The sequence below is a fragment of the Episyrphus balteatus genome, chromosome 3 (assembly GCF_945859705.1).
Source record: "Episyrphus balteatus chromosome 3, idEpiBalt1.1, whole genome shotgun sequence".
NCBI classification, from domain to species: Eukaryota; Metazoa; Arthropoda; class Insecta; order Diptera; family Syrphidae; genus Episyrphus; species Episyrphus balteatus.
Genome location: NC_079136.1, coordinates 6455000 through 6471575, shown reverse-complemented (window position 1 = coordinate 6471575; position 16576 = coordinate 6455000). Strand labels below are relative to the sequence as shown.

The 16576-nt window shown below is 33.1% G+C and overlaps 2 protein-coding genes across 2 annotated transcripts; both read right to left on the bottom strand.

The window, feature by feature from the left end:
• Window positions 1–281: 281 nt before the first annotated feature.
• On the bottom strand, window positions 282–5593 carry LOC129915306 (wolframin). The gene is made up of 4 exons (XM_055994793.1): window positions 5430–5593; window positions 5263–5361; window positions 3612–5194; window positions 282–1502 (listed from the first exon to the last, which is right to left on the bottom strand). The coding sequence occupies exons 1-4, from the start codon at window positions 5491–5493 to the stop codon at window positions 660–662; spliced, it is 2589 nt and encodes an 862-aa protein (XP_055850768.1). The 5' UTR covers window positions 5494–5593; the 3' UTR covers window positions 282–659.
• Window positions 5594–9804: 4211 nt separating this feature from the next.
• LOC129914871 (glucosidase 2 subunit beta) lies at window positions 9805–16459 on the bottom strand. The gene is made up of 4 exons (XM_055994292.1): window positions 15991–16459; window positions 15330–15932; window positions 10299–10882; window positions 9805–10240 (listed from the first exon to the last, which is right to left on the bottom strand). The coding sequence occupies exons 1-4, from the start codon at window positions 16297–16299 to the stop codon at window positions 9994–9996; spliced, it is 1743 nt and encodes a 580-aa protein (XP_055850267.1). The 5' UTR covers window positions 16300–16459; the 3' UTR covers window positions 9805–9993.
• Between the last annotated feature and the right edge of the window lie 117 nt (window positions 16460–16576).

Below are 16576 nucleotides of genomic sequence, written 5' to 3'. Positions count from 1 at the left end.
AGACCTTGTGTGTAAGAAACTTATTTATGGTATCACACATTTTTCAAACGTAATATACAAAATAATTTTAATCTTACCATGACTTTTAGGGATTCCACAAAGTTGTTCAATATAAGTTGCTGCAGCTTTTTGTGTCGTGTAAAATTTTAATTCAAATGTTTCAAAACTTCGCTTTCTCCGCTTTCCATTGACTTTTCTTGACATTATTTAAACACTTGAACATCTATGATATTTAAGTCATCAAATATGACGGTACAGTTAAATAACAAAAAAAAATAATGTTTAAGTAATTATTGTAAACATTCAATGTAAACGTAAATTATATTTGCATTACAATAATACGATCCACAAATATTTTGTATATTTTTTAATATTTTTTTTCTAAAACAATACATTTATAGAAGCATTAGGTACTATAAGTTATTCAGCTTATCCGATCCATAATAATCAACACATAAGATAACTCCAAACATAATAAAAATTCAAAAAAAATTGTCGGGATTTTTTTTTTTCCTGGTAAGCGTGTATACACTACATAATAAATCATTTCTACACACACATACTGATATTGTTATTTCTAATAAATACTAATCAAGCTTCTTTCTCCTTTCTCTACATTGGTGTCATGGGAATATGGGTTAGGAGTGTTTACCCTTCTACTATTTAAAGGTAATCAATGGATTGAGGAGGACATTGAGCAAATATTTGATGCCTCGTGTAAGATCACGCATCCTTGCATCTACAGCTGAAGTCATTTTGTTAAAATTCAATGCTGGCATATCTTTTTCAGTGCAAACAGTACACTCAATTCCTGTCAACTGAACCGAAGGTTTCCCCGAACCAAGGACAAAATCTTCTCTCGCTGTATTCGCTGACTTTCGAGTATTCATTAGTTTTCCATAAATATGAATTCGATCGCCACTGCGAAGGAGAGTCGTAAAATTCCTAAATCGATCATCTGCATGCACTTTAACGTCGATTGGTTTACTCAGGAGACCAGAATTCATGCGAAGGAGCATCTCATACTCGTAGACATTCCATCGATTCAAGTTGCACCGCTGTTGTAGTTTAGTTGTCTTGCGCAATTCCTCGCATAAGACATCCCCATCCGAACACTCCAACCTATTCGATTCCCCATAAACACACTCGACAATATTCGCCAACCATGCCGGCAAATAGTCTCGAATAAGTTCAGCTCGGAAATTCATAACTCTCGCAATTTGAACTTCGGTAATTGTGCCATCCCAAGAGACAGTGGATCCTGTGAGGTATGAGCATCGTAGTTGTGTTTTAATTTTGTTGCTGTGTTCCCAAGCTGGCTGGCCACACAAATGATAGAATTTCTCCCAGGAAATGTGACGTTGAGTGTCCTCTTCGGACGTGATGATCGGTTTATCGTGAATAAGATTCGAATAAAGTGATGTTTCAGTGTGAACTGCCTTGAAGCTAGACGTCATGTAGGGCAGTGTTAAGATAGCAGCAGCAACAATGCTTACAGCAATCTGGAAATAAGAATTTAAAATCAATGGAGTCCATGAGGAGGTATATTAAATAATTGAATAATTATATTTATAGAAGTGACACTTTTTTCTTTTGCTGGGATGAGTTCGTATTTTTTAAACGGTGGCAGCCATAAGAAAAATCTACTTAACATCTCGCACTTTTGAAATAGGAAACAATTAAAAGTTTTTGAATCATAACACAATTTAATACTATAAAAAATACCTTTCACGTTTAATAAGCCTTGTCCCACTGATAACTGGTTAGGAAATAGTGAGTACGAATTTTATTACTCCCCCAAAATCTTGATGTAACGGTAAAATAATTCAAGGGTCCAGAGGAAAAACGGCACATGTCCACTTTTTGTTAAAAATAAACTAATGATGAGGTCTTTAAGTATTTACTGAGCGCTATCTGATGGCATCCTTACTTTTATAAAACAAATTTAAACCTTGCTAAAAAAAACTTAATTAATGATGTGCCTATACACACTACTAAGGGCCAATTTTTCAATAGTCAGATAAACCTCAGATAGAGCTTATTCCTAGGAATAAAAGTTTTTTTTATATTGAAATTTATTCTTCTGATAGTCTAACTGACGATTGAAAAATCAGGGCTAAGTTGTATAGAAATCAAAATTTTAAATTGCGTTTTTCTCGTGCTGTTTTTCCTCTCGACCCTTCAATTTTATTTCAACTTCCAGCCATTGCCAAAATTCTAGCATCCTATGTCAGCGGACAAGAAAATAGAAGCAAACAAAAAACAGTATTTTGAACAGCATTATGAAACAGTATTATGAAAACTAGTTTTTTTTATCTGAAATAAATAAAACACTGAATCGCTTCTAATCAAATAAAATTTTGTTTTGTTTTCTATTAGGAAAAGGTTTAACGTTTAATTTTTTAAATATTAGTCATTTTGAGTGAATTCTGTTTTGAAATCAAGAAGAAATTTTTTATTCTTATTAATAAATAATAATAATAATAATATTCTGAGAAGCGTTCTTTCTGTCATATTCGTGCGAATGAAACACTTTCAGAAGGCTTCTGAATGATTTCGGATGCTTCCGGAGAGCCAATCAAAAACGACATTTAAAAAAAAAAAAAAATAAAAAAGTTGTTTTTGTATATCTCAGCATTAAAAAATACCCATCAATCATACACAACGTACTTCAATTAAATAAAATAAAGAAATAAAATTTTCGTTTTATTTCTGTCATAAACCCAAAACCCATGTGGCCAGAACAATAAGAAGAAATTTGAATGAATACAAATTAAGAATCCTTTGCCTGAGTCACGGTTAAAAAAAACATAAATAAACGGACCCCAATAAACAGGATCCGTGTGAAGATTTTTATCTATCAAACATTGAAAAAAAAAAGTTTCACTACACTATTATCGTCTCATTTGCAACTGAAGGCGATGGACCGATAGCTATGGAAAATAAGAACATTTTTCTCTTTCACGCAATTTTAAATTCTAAGAGGAACACTGTTTTTGTTTAGCTATTAATTTTTACCCCTGTTACTTCTTATCCCGATCACCCCTACTCAACAAATACATACATATTCGTCTTTTCATAAAAAGGACTATACAAATTTTAGAGTGTTTCGGGTCTCATTCAGAATTATAAAATACTCTAAAATAAAGCCATTAAAAAGAGCAAGTATACGCCACAGTGCACGCGAATAATGTGAATTACAAATTTGGCTTAGGCGCTTACACACTTTTATCGAAATGAAATACACACTTGCGCTCAATAATTGAACAAAATAATTCATCTCCTTGTAGTCGGTGTTAAAAATACTTTCAAATCAGAATCAAAAATTTATAAATATTTCTTCACCCTCGTAAATTCAACTTATTTTTAAAATACATATTACAAAAACAAAAAATTAATAAATACAAACTAAAATAATACAAATAAACAAAATGTAATTTTTTGCATTTTTATGAATTTGGTTACCTAGTAACCAAAAAGTCCTTTTCAGGGATTTTTAGTCTATCGAATACACAATCCTATAAAGTGAGTGTAGCGCAAAATCTCATTCATGGCGGATTTGGTTCCCTGTATCACTTCTATAAATATAATTATTCAATAATTATACTCACCTGAAGGAATGTGATGTACTTCTGCGTATTCTGGTTAACAGCCATGCAACAGGAACCCAATAGCGCAAAAGCTGCAGCTACAATTGTCGTAACCAATCGCATTCGTGGATCTGTCAAGCCAACATATTCCACTGCCAGAAACACTGGCACCATCAACGAAACAATTCCGAAGAGAGGCAGAAACAGTAGTATTCCAGCCAATCCGAGTGCTGCTCTAACCACCCCAAACATAGTTGCACTCTGTGAACTTGTAATACACAATTGAAGCCAACTTAAAGTGACACAATGTGGAATGAGATATGTATAAGTTCCATGCCAATTCGATCGTTTAGCCAAATGCACCAAAAACAAAGGAATCATCAAATACAGCACAGTCCGACAGTTCAAACAGAATTCAATTCCATTGCCAATAACAAATGAACTGAAAGTTGGTACCTTCAAATCAAGAAATCTCCATCCTGTACTTACAACCTCATCCATTTCATAAGGATACTTGGCCAAAACATTAATTCCGAAGGAGAAAAGGACGAGAATATCAGGAAAACGTCTCTGAGATGATGTATACATAAATGCCACCATCGATATGAATACCATGAGAAATGAGAGTATGGTAATCTCCGAATGTGGCAGCCATTCGGTGCTAATCAATGGACAAACAATAAGATTGCCAACAAAAGCACAAAAGAAATACAAATATGGTTTCATGTTGTTCTTTAAAAAACGATTCTCAGAAATCCCTGCTTCGACATTATTATCGCCATAGCTTAGAAACAAGCCAGACCAGATTCGAAAATCAATGAAATCATGTTTGGATTTTAGCATCTTACAAGTCGACCAGACCATTGCTCCCAAACAGAGATAGTAAAAGGAAATGGGGAGGTAGACAGTAAGGTTATCGCTGGAAACGACAATGTAAACAAGGAAAATTAAAGCCAACTTCATGCTGGGCGAGAGTGAGCCTGGAAATGAGGCAATCAAGTTAATCAACCGATGGTAGAGTAACCTGCAGAACACAATCGGATGGAAAATAATCCGATGGAAGCACGGAACGTGATCCAACGAATTGGGATGTGGAATCGACAGAGTAAGCTCGTCGTTTACAGCAGGCAAACGGCCATTTGCATAGTTCACCGCTGCATTGACCAAATTTGCCTCTGTTATAACTCTCTCAGGATGGGATACATTCAAATCTACCCCCTCACAAGGATAAATGTCACCATTAACATGGTTAACATCTTCCAATTGTTCAGTTTCGTCTTCTTCTTCGGAGGTTGAGTCGTTGTGGCGTTTACGTCGTTTCTGTAATTTGTATATTTCACGCATTTTGCGTTCGAGTTGTTTGGGAGTAATGTGTTCTCCTCCATTGGACAAGCAAGCAAATAAATCACGAGCTGCTTTGCGGGCAGCTCGTTCGCCCGTTGTCATCCCGAGACAACTTCTTACGTCATCGATGTTGGCATCGCTAATGCCGCGACGATTGTCGAAACATTCTTGTAGCAGTCGCAGGGCGTCTTCGTGACCTTGTTGGGCAGCACATAGAAGCCAGTGAACGCCTTGAACATGCGATGAGGCTTCATTGTGCTCTAAACACAAGAAACAACAAAACCCAGTTTGGAAATCAAAAATATTATAATAAATTAATAATATTTACCAATGTTACTATCTAATAGCTGTCTGGCGAGGTCATATTGGACATCAGAACAACCATCTGCTGCAAAGTGGTATTTAAGATTATTCAGCGAGGTTCGATCTGAGGAGAGGGTATCATGAAATGGGATCAAAACAAGAATGTGATTCGATTGGGTGATTTATGGTTACCTTCTAGATTCCATTTTCTTCGATTGGACGAACCTGCTGGAGGTTTTTTTGTCCAATTAGCCATAAGAAGAAATTGGATGTGAAAAATAGAAGCACTTCATAACACGACACACCACATAGAAAAATTTCAAAACAAAATTTTTCATTTGGGGTTGTTTGACAGGTAAAATTTTTGAGGGGTGCGTTCGGGAATAGAAATTTATTAGACAGCTGATGAAGGAGCTGCCAGATTCGTTGTAGAGCAAATCCGAAAAGTGGTGAATTTCCTATCTATCCTATCCCATAAACAAAAAATACCAAGACTGGAAACTCGGCGGTCAACTGACGTTTGCCTACAAGCTGCGAGGTGTGGTGAATGTCGTGAACCTATCGTTGTGTTCGTGTCCGATGTGTGGTGAATGTCGTGAATCTATAAATGTGTGCTTGTTAACGTCATTTACCAACGTGGTGGCTTTCACATATATTCACAGACAACGCTGTACACAAAAGGGTTTTGGGGGGAAAGACGTACGAAAGTTTCCAGTCTTGGTATTTTTACTTGCGATATAGGTACTATAGGGCAAGTTTAGGATTCGTAAAAAAAATCGAACTCGAGATAACAATTTTACATGACATTACGATGATGGAGAATGCCAAAAAAGTGGGTCCGGCAATTCTGTCTGTCTGTCTGTCTGTCTGTCTGTCTGTAAGAACCTCGAGCTACAGCCTAAACTACTAAAGCGATTTTCTTCAAACTTGGTAGTTAACAGTTTTGGGTGATTCCCTAGAGGAGAAATTGAATTTTTTTTTTTAGGACCAAAACTAACGGTACCTGTCATATAACGGAAACAGAAAAGTTGATTTATTTCAAAAACGGCTCTAACGATTTTGATTAAAATTTTTATGCTTACTGTTATTGATAAGAGCCGCCTTTGATAATACAAAAAATATTTTTTGTACCGTTATTAACGGTACCTGCCATAGAACGGTTTTTTGGATTTATGAATTTCTCATAAACGACAAAACAGATTTCGACCAAATTTTTAATACAGAAACGTTTAAACAATCATTATTTAAAAAAATTTTTAATTTTTCAAAAAAAAAATTTTGAAATTTCGTTTTTATGTGTAAATTAATTATTTATTCAAAATTGCATATCAATTTTTTTTTTGACAAATGTTAAGAAATTTTAATATATAAAAAATTAATTTTTAAAAAAACGGCTCTAACGATTTTCGAAATTTTTTTTCTAAAAATTCCTTTTTATACTAGAAATAAAATGGCATACTTAGTTTTTTGTAAAAGAGCATTTAAAACGGTATTTAATTATTTATAAAAATAGATTTTATTTTTTTGCACCACTAACGAAATTCAGTGAAAATATCAAATTTTAATTTTTCCCTTATTTTGTTCAATTGAAAACTTTAACATTAGAGTAACTTTTACCATAAGAGCAAGTACGTGCGACCCCAGTCGTGCAATTTATTTGTTTATGTCCTATCCCACACCAAAGGGGCTCGACAAAAACCGGAACGTCGAAATCATGTATGGAAATTTATTTATGCGAAAACGCTGTTGGAGACGTTTTTCGTCATCGCAAAGTGGTGCGTTTGATATTGTTTGCTCAAAAAATCATTTGGGCAGTCATTTATTGACGAAAAAACATGAAATTTAAGCCTAGTACGCAGCTGAAGCGAAACGAAATTTTCCATACAAAAATTCGATAACGAAATCTTGAACGAAAAATTTTCGTTCGAAAAATTGGAGAGTTTTCACTCATTTGTCACTTACTTTTTTCTATCCTGTGCATTTTTCTTGACTCCAAGAGCAGTGTTGAGGACTTTTACACATTTAATACATTTATTTCTTGTTCTAAAAATTATTACCTCTTATTTTTCTTGAGTGCTAAATTAGTTTGGAATGTTTTATTTCGACATTGACAGAAAATTCGATGATATTTTTTCTTTAGCATTTTTGCTGTCGACTTTGGAGATTTTTCGTTTCGCTTCAGCTGCGTGCCCGATAATTGTTTTTGTGCAACATCTTAAGAGGTGGAGACTTCACAATATAATCTAGTACAATTTCACTGATCGAACAGCGTGCAGAACGAAATTTTTAGTTTCCGATTTTGTTTTTCTATTTTTGCACTGGATTTTTCATTTCGCATCAGTAAAGTACTGGACTTGAAATATAATATAGGTACATACACTGTTTTAGGGGCTATATAAATTTTCAGCTTGTTATTAGACATGGCAAGCTTCAAAATTAATATTTTCCGTTATCACTGTCTAAAAAATATTCCGGGTGAAAAACATTCCACGTGAAACTCACTCAGGACTGATTGATTCTGATCCAAATCCACGTCCAAAATGTAGAGAAGATCATTAAGAAAATACTACATCCCTAGCATCACAAAGAAATTCGGAAGTTATTCCAAATTGTGTCCATTCTTGCAGTCAAAAGAAAAGTGGAAAGCAAGAAGGATCGCTTAACCCTAAGGGAAAAGATTCTTTGAAGATTTGGAAACCCACATCGAGTTATAACAGATAATGGTGTTACCTTTAACTTTACATCGACAGGTATTTTAAGAGTATTGCGATTGCGATCTTAGAAATATTCAAAATGTTCAAATCAGATTGAACGCTTTAAAACACATTATCATAGAAATGGTCACCAAGTTACCAATAGAAAATCCACTCAAATGGTCCTTTGGTCCGTTTGAAGTAACAGAATTTAAACGAAACGACCGTTACGAACTATTCAAAATTGGAAAAATTCTGTCAGTAGAAGACCGCATATTGTTGGTATTGATAGCTTTTTCCAATATTTTTATTTACTGAAGTTGGATTTATTATTTTACTTAAGTTTAGGTACAATTAACATAAAAGTTTTTAATGTAAATTGTAAACTTAAATCAAATAATAAATCGTTTCTCCCAATATCACTTTGCAATCTTTTTCTAGCTGATTCGTAAAAATAGACACCAAATAGTAGTCGATCTGAGTTTCATTACCACCGCCGTTATAACTGAAAAGGTGTGGGTTTTGCTTTGAACTTGGTATTAAACTATAAGAGCATTTGACCTGCACGTGCTTAGAATTTGGTCGCCTAGCTCCGTGTCAGTCTTAATAACATTTGTCATCGTTCCAAACATGTCCATTTAAAACTCTAACCACAAATTAGAGGTAATCCTTTGGGATGTTTTTAATGAAGTTGCGAAAGTCTAGCCCAAATTCATTTTTTTCACCTATTCACATTCAATTTGTTGACCAAATGTACTGACTGTATTCAATACCTCGACAATCAGCATATCAGCTTAATTCTCAACTCACTTTTGAATAAATAAATAAATTTTTGTTGTTGCGCTAACTTTTAGATTAATAGCTGAGTTCCCCCTGTATCTACTGCAAAGTACCTATTTTTTAGTATTTCTGAATGTATTCAAAGATATTTTTTCTATAGAAGAAAAGCAGTTGAAAGAAGTCAGAAGAACTTAGCAGTAGAAACTGGAGTCCAAAAGAACACAGCTAGTGACTTAACTTCAAAGTTTTTCACAAATGCAATTATTGTTGATTTTGAACTTCACTGTTGATATCGCTTTTATATACAGACTCCAGAACAAGTCTATTATCAAGGTTCTCTGTGCTTTTAAAAATTTTACGTCACTTGATCTATTTGCGCTCGTATTTGAAGTACCATTCATAATGAATTTAATATACTTTAAATCAAACATTTATGTCAATACAAACAACACGAAACGATTCAATGTTTGCTTTTCTGTTAAAAATAAACATTGTTAAATTAAGAAAAAAAGACTAAAAAAATTAATTATCATTAAATTGTGTACAAAATAATTAGTTTTTTTTTTTATCAGTAAAGTGAATGATAAAATCAAACAGCTTGACAAAAAAAAAATGTCTTATCAGATGTTTCATTTCAGGAAAGATAAATTCCTTTGTAAAATTGATACTTTAAAAGAACTTTCGTTCTGTTTAATGGAAATAAGATATGAAGAAGATAATATCCAATCAATTGATATTGAGTTTGAGGTGATTATGAAACCTTTAATCGAGTAGTTTTAATTTTGAGCTTTCCCTTCTACACTACAACAATTAAGATTCAAAACTGTAACTGCATTTTTAGGTACTTCCCAACACTTTCAGTGGTCAAAGAAAACAACATTATTTTTTTACGACGTTTCACATGAATGTATAATTTTTAAATGAAATTTTTAAATTTAAACTAAATTCAAAAGAAAACTAAAAATCAATTTAAAATTTTAGTTTTATAAAGATCTAAATACGCAAGAGTTTTTTACATTAAGTAACACTGTAAGTGTACAGAGGAATGGTTCTTTTGTTTCTTGAAAAGATTTAAAAATAAAAAATATATTTAATAAAAACTGAAATGACAAATTAAATTTGTTTTCTTTGAATGAATGGAAAAAAAACTCTTCTCTGTGAATGATGGATAAATATTAATAAAATGATGGTGGGATTTTCAAAACCATCTGGACCAATTTGTTTGTTTGTTTTTGTTTTTAAATAAATAAAAAAATCAAACTGGGAATATCAAATTCTTAATATTAGAGCTCATCGTGCATTCCATCGTCAGCAGAATCGTTAGGATTCTCACAGGCAGCTGGAGTCTCAAATACCATGTGATATTCACATCGATTGGGTTCAGACACTCCGGTCACTTTGTGATCTAAGCCACACTCTAATTTAATGACAGCTGATCTTTGTGGACCATTCCAGCAGGAAGCTCCATTGGAATAGAGCATTTGACTGTACTTTTGTTCTGATCCTGACCACCGATCCCATGATCCCAGTCTAAAGAACATTAAAAATATAAAAGGATTTCTAAAGAATTTGAATTTTTAATTCTTACCTAGTTTCTGCACCACCATTTCTTGGCTGTTGTGATGCTCTATCGAACGGACATAGTTTGTAAACATATTCACGGTCTTCATACGAGAAGCACTGGCCTTCGAGTGGAGCAAATTCATCTGATGTTCCATAATCTTTGTTGGCTTGCTCTTGAATTTCTTTGATTTCTTGATCAATTTCACGTATTTGACGTTCGACCTCATCAAAAGCATTTCTTGCTGCATTTGCTTGCTCGATAATTTTTTGTGTTTCTGGATCATAATCTGGTTTTGGTTGTGTTACTTCTTCAGCAGCACCTTCGCCAGTTTCTTCACCCTCTTCGTCTTCTTCTTCGGGCTCATATCCTGCTTCTCCTTCTTCTTCTTGATCGTCAGCTTGAGATGGTTCAATTAATTGGGGTTCGGTATCGGTTTCTTGATAATGGTCTTCATCGTCATGTTGTTCACCGTCTAACTGTGGAGGTTTGAAGAGACCGGCATCTAACATGAGATATGGCTTGATTCTGGCCCAGCAAATTGAAACAAAGTGTTCTTGGTCTACACGATCCTTTTCATCGAGGAAGAAACGAGCTTCTTCTTCAGATACCTTTACATACAAAAACAAGAAAGGGTGAATTTATTTATTAAACGAAATAGTCAATTTATTTAAAGCTTAAATATAAAACAAATTAGGTTCTTAGAAAAAGTATGTATAATGATGCAGTTTTCAGTTTTTGAAAACAAAACCTTTTTGTATGTGGCCCGAAAAAGAAAGCAATCACTTGTAAATTCGATTGATGCTAGTATTTATACTTAATACTAGCCATCAAGAGCTTCTTTTCTCATGTTCGATAAACTTAAATAGATTTTTAAATGGATTGGGCCATATTCATAGTTGTTCTCTAACTTACACAATGCAATTGAAATGGAATTTCTTAAAAGCAGCACAGTGTCTATGAACACGCCCCCATTGACTTTTTGCTTCAAGTTAACCATTTCTGCTTCAAGAAAGAACAATCATTGCCATAGCCGTTTCTTAGTTTTTTGTAAAATGGAGAAGAAGAAGTAAATGGACTCAAGTTGTATTGGAACAAAGAATTTTTTAGAAAATGATATCAAGGATATTATTATACGACGCGCCCAAAAATTTCATTCTATATTTTAACTGAAGCCCGATACTGTTATATCTTTTTATTATAAGCGTAAAAAATATTATCATTGTAATTTGCCATAATCAAACAAGATGCCATTCATTCTTGCCAATCTTTCTTGAAAGATGAATTAAAATATTATTTATTCATGCTTTCTTTTACTAAATGGACAAAAAAAAAATGTGTTCAGGGAAATCCAAATCCAATGAAATCAATTTAGCTATGCGAGGCGTAAATGGAAGAAATGCAAATCAGATGAATTAAATGGATAGCTTTAGAAGATATGAAAAAAAAAATTTTCAACTCATTTCTAAAATATTGTACCATCTGACCTATTCACAAAAAAGGCGATCACCTCCTATCCGTCGACGCCTCTTCATACAATTTTGACTATTTGAGCATACATTAGCTATTTAAACTATAATATTGTAGCTAATGTTGAAAAGTAGCTTTCGATTTAAAAGCTTAGGGTCATTTTATAGCATTTGCACGCTTAATTGTCGATGAATTGATAGATAAATTCAATCCATCTAAGAAAATACGTACTGTTTTAAATACATCAGCGTGAACCTACTTTTATGTTTCCTTTTAATGAACAACATTCTCGTTAAGTTAAGGTCAAAATTTATTTTTATGGATGTAAAAAGCGTAAAAATTGTATGATCAGCTTCCTGTCGGATGAATAGAGTCACTGGCGGAAAGAGTGAATGAGTGAGTGGAGGCATGAAGGACAATATATTTTCAAATTACTTAACAAAAGCAAATAATAAGTGGTACAACTTGCCTTACTGCTGAAAATGTATCAAAATGTGGAACAAATGATTTGCTCATCAGACATAGAAAAAACATGGATTATCTCGGTGTGCACAAGACATTGGTTAATAGGAAAACATACGGCAAAGCTAGATAAATCACACAATACTATTTGTCGTATTGTATCATCAAAAATAATCAATTTTCTATGCCAATGTGACTATTAAGAGATCGTTTTCTCTGTGGATGGAATTTGTTAGTGACATAGATAAGCTCTCAAAATCTAATAAGGCTTGATCTCATTAGGTATCAACGTTGCTAGTGATTAGGCAGCAAGCTTGCAATTTGTGCTTAGCAAAAAATTTCTGAATTTGGCCATGCCACTTGTTTGAGACCATTTTTTATATTTACCTTGCCTAAAATATACAAATTCTCTTATTACTTACTCGAAGGTTTCATTACTTAACGCTCTGGCGCTAATTGGGTCATCTGTAAACATCATCTCAAAATCGATACTCCAGCCCACAAAATGTTTAAGTTTAAGGTTATTCAAGGTACAAGAAAATAAGGCAAACCTAATCTGTAATAGAACGACCACGTTAAAAGTGTTATCCAGCTGATTGAAAAGCGCTTTCATACATATGTGCATGGCTTAACTGAGTAAGATCGCCATTAGAAGAAAATAACGAGAGTGCAATAGAAATTATGTTTACGCGAATCAACAACAAAAATTAATATCTGGTTCAAAGTCGAGGCCAAATGGTCTGAGTGAATTTATTCTCTCATTGAAAAATGAACACACAAAAAATGAAGTTGTGTCTGATCTTCATAATTTTTAATAACCTTGAGAAACTTTAAATTTCAAAAACTTTGGGCTTCTTGGGCGTTCATTGACCTTTAAAATTGTATGAGCTAAATATATGTGAAATTAATTTTTTTCTACTCTGAAAGTAAGGACTAGTCTTCAAACAGAATTTGTAAGCTTTTTTGTTACCCTGTAACATTCAAAGGAATTCAACGTTGCTATCATTTCGGAGTCATAAATATAACAAAGTTGACCAAGACAAAGTTGAGAAAGACAGAAACAGTTTACGGAGTTCCCCAGGGATCGATTTTAGGCGAACTGCTATTCATCATATACATCAACGACATCAAAGAAGTTATTATCCATTCTCAAATTGTGCTTTTTGCCGATGATGCACTTATTTTAATATCGGGAAAAAACGCCGAAGATTGCACGAAGCATTTACAAGAAGACCTCAAAAGAATCAGCGAATGGTTGAAAGCTAACAAATTAAAACTCAATGTGGCGAAATCGAAGTGTATGGCCTTAAAATATAACATCGACTTGAACCTGGAGATTGACAACGAAAAAATAGAACAAGTGCAAATAATTAAATATTTAGGTATATTTATAGATAGCAAATTAAAGTTTAATATGCATATTGATTATTTAGTTAAAAAAAAATATCAAAAAAAAAATGGATTTTTTAACAGAATAAGAAACAAACTATCTGTAATGTGTGCAATTAATATTTATAATGTAATGATAAAACCGCACTTCGAGTATTGTTCGTCAATTTTGTATCTTTGTTCTAATTCAGAGTTGTTAAAATTACAACGGTTACAAAACAAATCTATGCGAATCATTCTTAAATGTAGCCGTTTTACCTCTATAAGAACAATGCTTGAGATGCTTCAATGGATGAATCTAAAGCAAAGAATTTTTGTTAATGTATTATGTTTTGTGTTTAAAATAAAAACAATTTACTGCCTAATTATTTAAGTAAATATTTGAGATACGTTGGCCAATCGCAGCCTTATGAGCTAAGAAATAGAGAAGATTTTAGACTTCCTCAATATTTAGATAATATTACACAAAATAGCATTTTGTATAAAGGTTGTCGTTTATTCAATTCACTTCCTTATGAAGCTAAAAATGAAACAAACTTCAAAAATTTTAAAAGATATGTAACTGAATTCATCAAATGTAACTATACTTAAGAATCTAAAAATTGTATATATGTATTAGGGTGCTTCTTATTTTTAAATTTAAATTTTTTTTTCGAATTTTTAATGGCACACCCCTGCATTATGTTCTACCATATAAGCATAGTATATGGTATTTTTTTCCGATTTTAATATTAAAATTTAGGGGTCGCTACCATTCACTAAAGATTTAAGTAAAAAAAAAAAAGATCAATTTCAACAAAAACTTTTTTGTTACAATACAAAGTATCTACGCTTGAGACCCGATTTTTCAATCTTTTAATAAACAGTCAGTTAACTGTCTGACGAATTAAGATATTAGGCTCATAAACAATCAGATAAAAACATTGAATTTTTCAATTAAGAAGATCACTTAGTTAGCTATTCTACAGAATAACACAAAAAAAAAAAATGTCGAATTCAAAAATATTCAAAAATTTTTATTCCGCTGTATTTTTTATCAAAATTTCTTTCAAAACAGCTAAAGATTTAATATAAAGTACTTAATTCTGATAAAAAATTTTCAAATTTTGGAAAAAAAAAAACAAAATTTGGTGTATTTTTAAAAACTTTGAATTGTGGTAGCGACCCCTAGAACGTGTGTAAACTGGCCCAAATTTTACCCAATTTATGTTTAAGGCAGGAAGAACAAAATGAAAGGGTGTCCCATCAAAATTTCGAAAATTGATTTTTAAGAAGCACCTTAATATGTATATATATAGAATTTAAGTTTAATATTATTATAAATTTGGAATTTTAATAGCAGAGTTCTGCTAAATAAATAAACTAAATATAAAAAAAAAATATTAAAATTCTTAGCGTGTCGTATTAAGTAATAAATTTATATCAAGACTACACTGGAAAAAGTCACTACAGTGGTTATGAAATAATTTGCCTGAAAATGCAATTTTCGAAGAGGCAAAGTTTGCAACACTCAAAAAAGTTCCAAGAAACTAGGAGAAATTAAATCTAGACTAAGACAGATTGGGGTTCTTATACCTAAATCAACAGAATACTAAAATATAAGTTCATTGAGTCATTTAAATTTGCAAAAAAAGGTAAATAATGCGAAATCTTTTTAGGAGAATCTGCAATTCACCATTGGAAGTGGATAACCTTCAAACAATCAAATGACTATCAAAAATAAGTTTTTCAAATTACCTCTCCATTACGATCCTTATCGAATGATGCTCTGGTCTGTAATTCAGCAAGTTCAATAAATCCATCCTTGTTCGAATCGAACTTAAGAAAAGTCAGTTGTGCTTCATTTTCATTCTCGGTAGCTTGTTGTTTCGTCTTCTCCTGCTTCTCAGTCTCCTGAATTTCTTTATAAACCTGCAATGCTTCCGTTTCAATATCTTCAGCTTGTTTCTTCAAATTCTGTTTCTCCTCCCGAATGGCTTCAGTTTCTTGTCGTCGATTTTGCAACTCTGCCAGTCTGACGTCACGTTCATCTCGCATCGCTTTGCCCTTTGAACTAAGTTCAGCTTTCAAAGTGATTCCCCGTTTAGCCAATTCTTGTCTACTCTTTTGTAATTGACGCTCCTCTTTGCCGAGTTCTAGACAAGTGTTTATACATTTACTATTCTCAAATCCATATTCATCGCTGGCATCGCAACAATCACAAATGCCATCATTCACTCGAGAGCTTGGAATGTTTTTCGGCTTAAAGCCGGCATTTGTGCAATGGAATTTACCCTCGGGACACGCTGATGTTCCCGGTTCATCACTGCCATCGGGACAGTCGCAAAAGTCATCATTTATCTAAAAAATTACCATGAACATGACAAAGAAAATCAAGAAAGGACTCTAGATAACTAACCTGGAGGTAGCTTATGGTTTTAAGTCCATTGAAACAAACAAATTCATCTCGGGGCGGATAGAGACTTGTTTTGGATATGGCAACACCTCGAGGACGTGGAATTTGCCCCGTTCCCAAAGCCAAATTGCTACTTAAACTAAGAACAAAAAGATGAACGATGAACGCAAAGTGGAATGAGCGTTGCATTTTTCTATCACAAGATAAGTAAAATTGCTGCTGCTTTTGCTTTTGTACGATAATAATTTTGTTGGATTTTTTGTTTGATGTGATGGAGGAGGAATTGGGGTCAAATTGTTGCTGGTTTAACATGTAAATTGAGAGAGATCAAATTTTTTTTAAGCCGGCTCTGAAGAATGATTGATAATCCCACTTTTTTCTACTTTTTTTTTTTTGTCTTTAAAAAATCATCACCTTTCTTCTCCTTTGATTTCCGCACCGCTCCGTTTCAAGTTGAGAAATCACAAGAAACGTCAGCTAGGGATTGCATTTTATAAATTACAGCAGATGGAGCTTTGTGTGGCAGAGAGAATTTTTGAAAAGAATACGTGTAATTTAAGGTGAATGTTAAACTTTAACAAAAATTTAG

Excerpts from the sequence above, each read along its gene's own strand:
- LOC129914871 (XM_055994292.1), bottom strand. The coding sequence starts at position 16,299 with ATGTTAAACCAGCAACAATTTGACCCCAATTCCTCCTCCATCACATCA. Across the intron at positions 10,883-15,329 it reads ATAAGGATCGTAATGGAGAG|GTATCTGAAGAAGAAGCTCG; the intron begins GTAATTTGAAAA and ends TTGTATGTAAAG. Across the intron at positions 10,241-10,298 it reads AATGGTGGTGCAGAAACTAG|ACTGGGATCATGGGATCGGT; the intron begins GTAAGAATTAAA and ends AATGTTCTTTAG.
- LOC129915306 (XM_055994793.1), bottom strand. The coding sequence starts at position 5,493 with ATGGCTAATTGGACAAAAAAACCTCCAGCAGGTTCGTCCAATCGAAGA. Across the intron at positions 5,195-5,262 it reads GCTATTAGATAGTAACATTG|AGCACAATGAAGCCTCATCG; the intron begins GTAAATATTATT and ends TCTTGTGTTTAG. Across the intron at positions 1,503-3,611 it reads AGTACATCACATTCCTTCAG|ATTGCTGTAAGCATTGTTGC; the intron begins GTGAGTATAATT and ends TCTTATTTCCAG.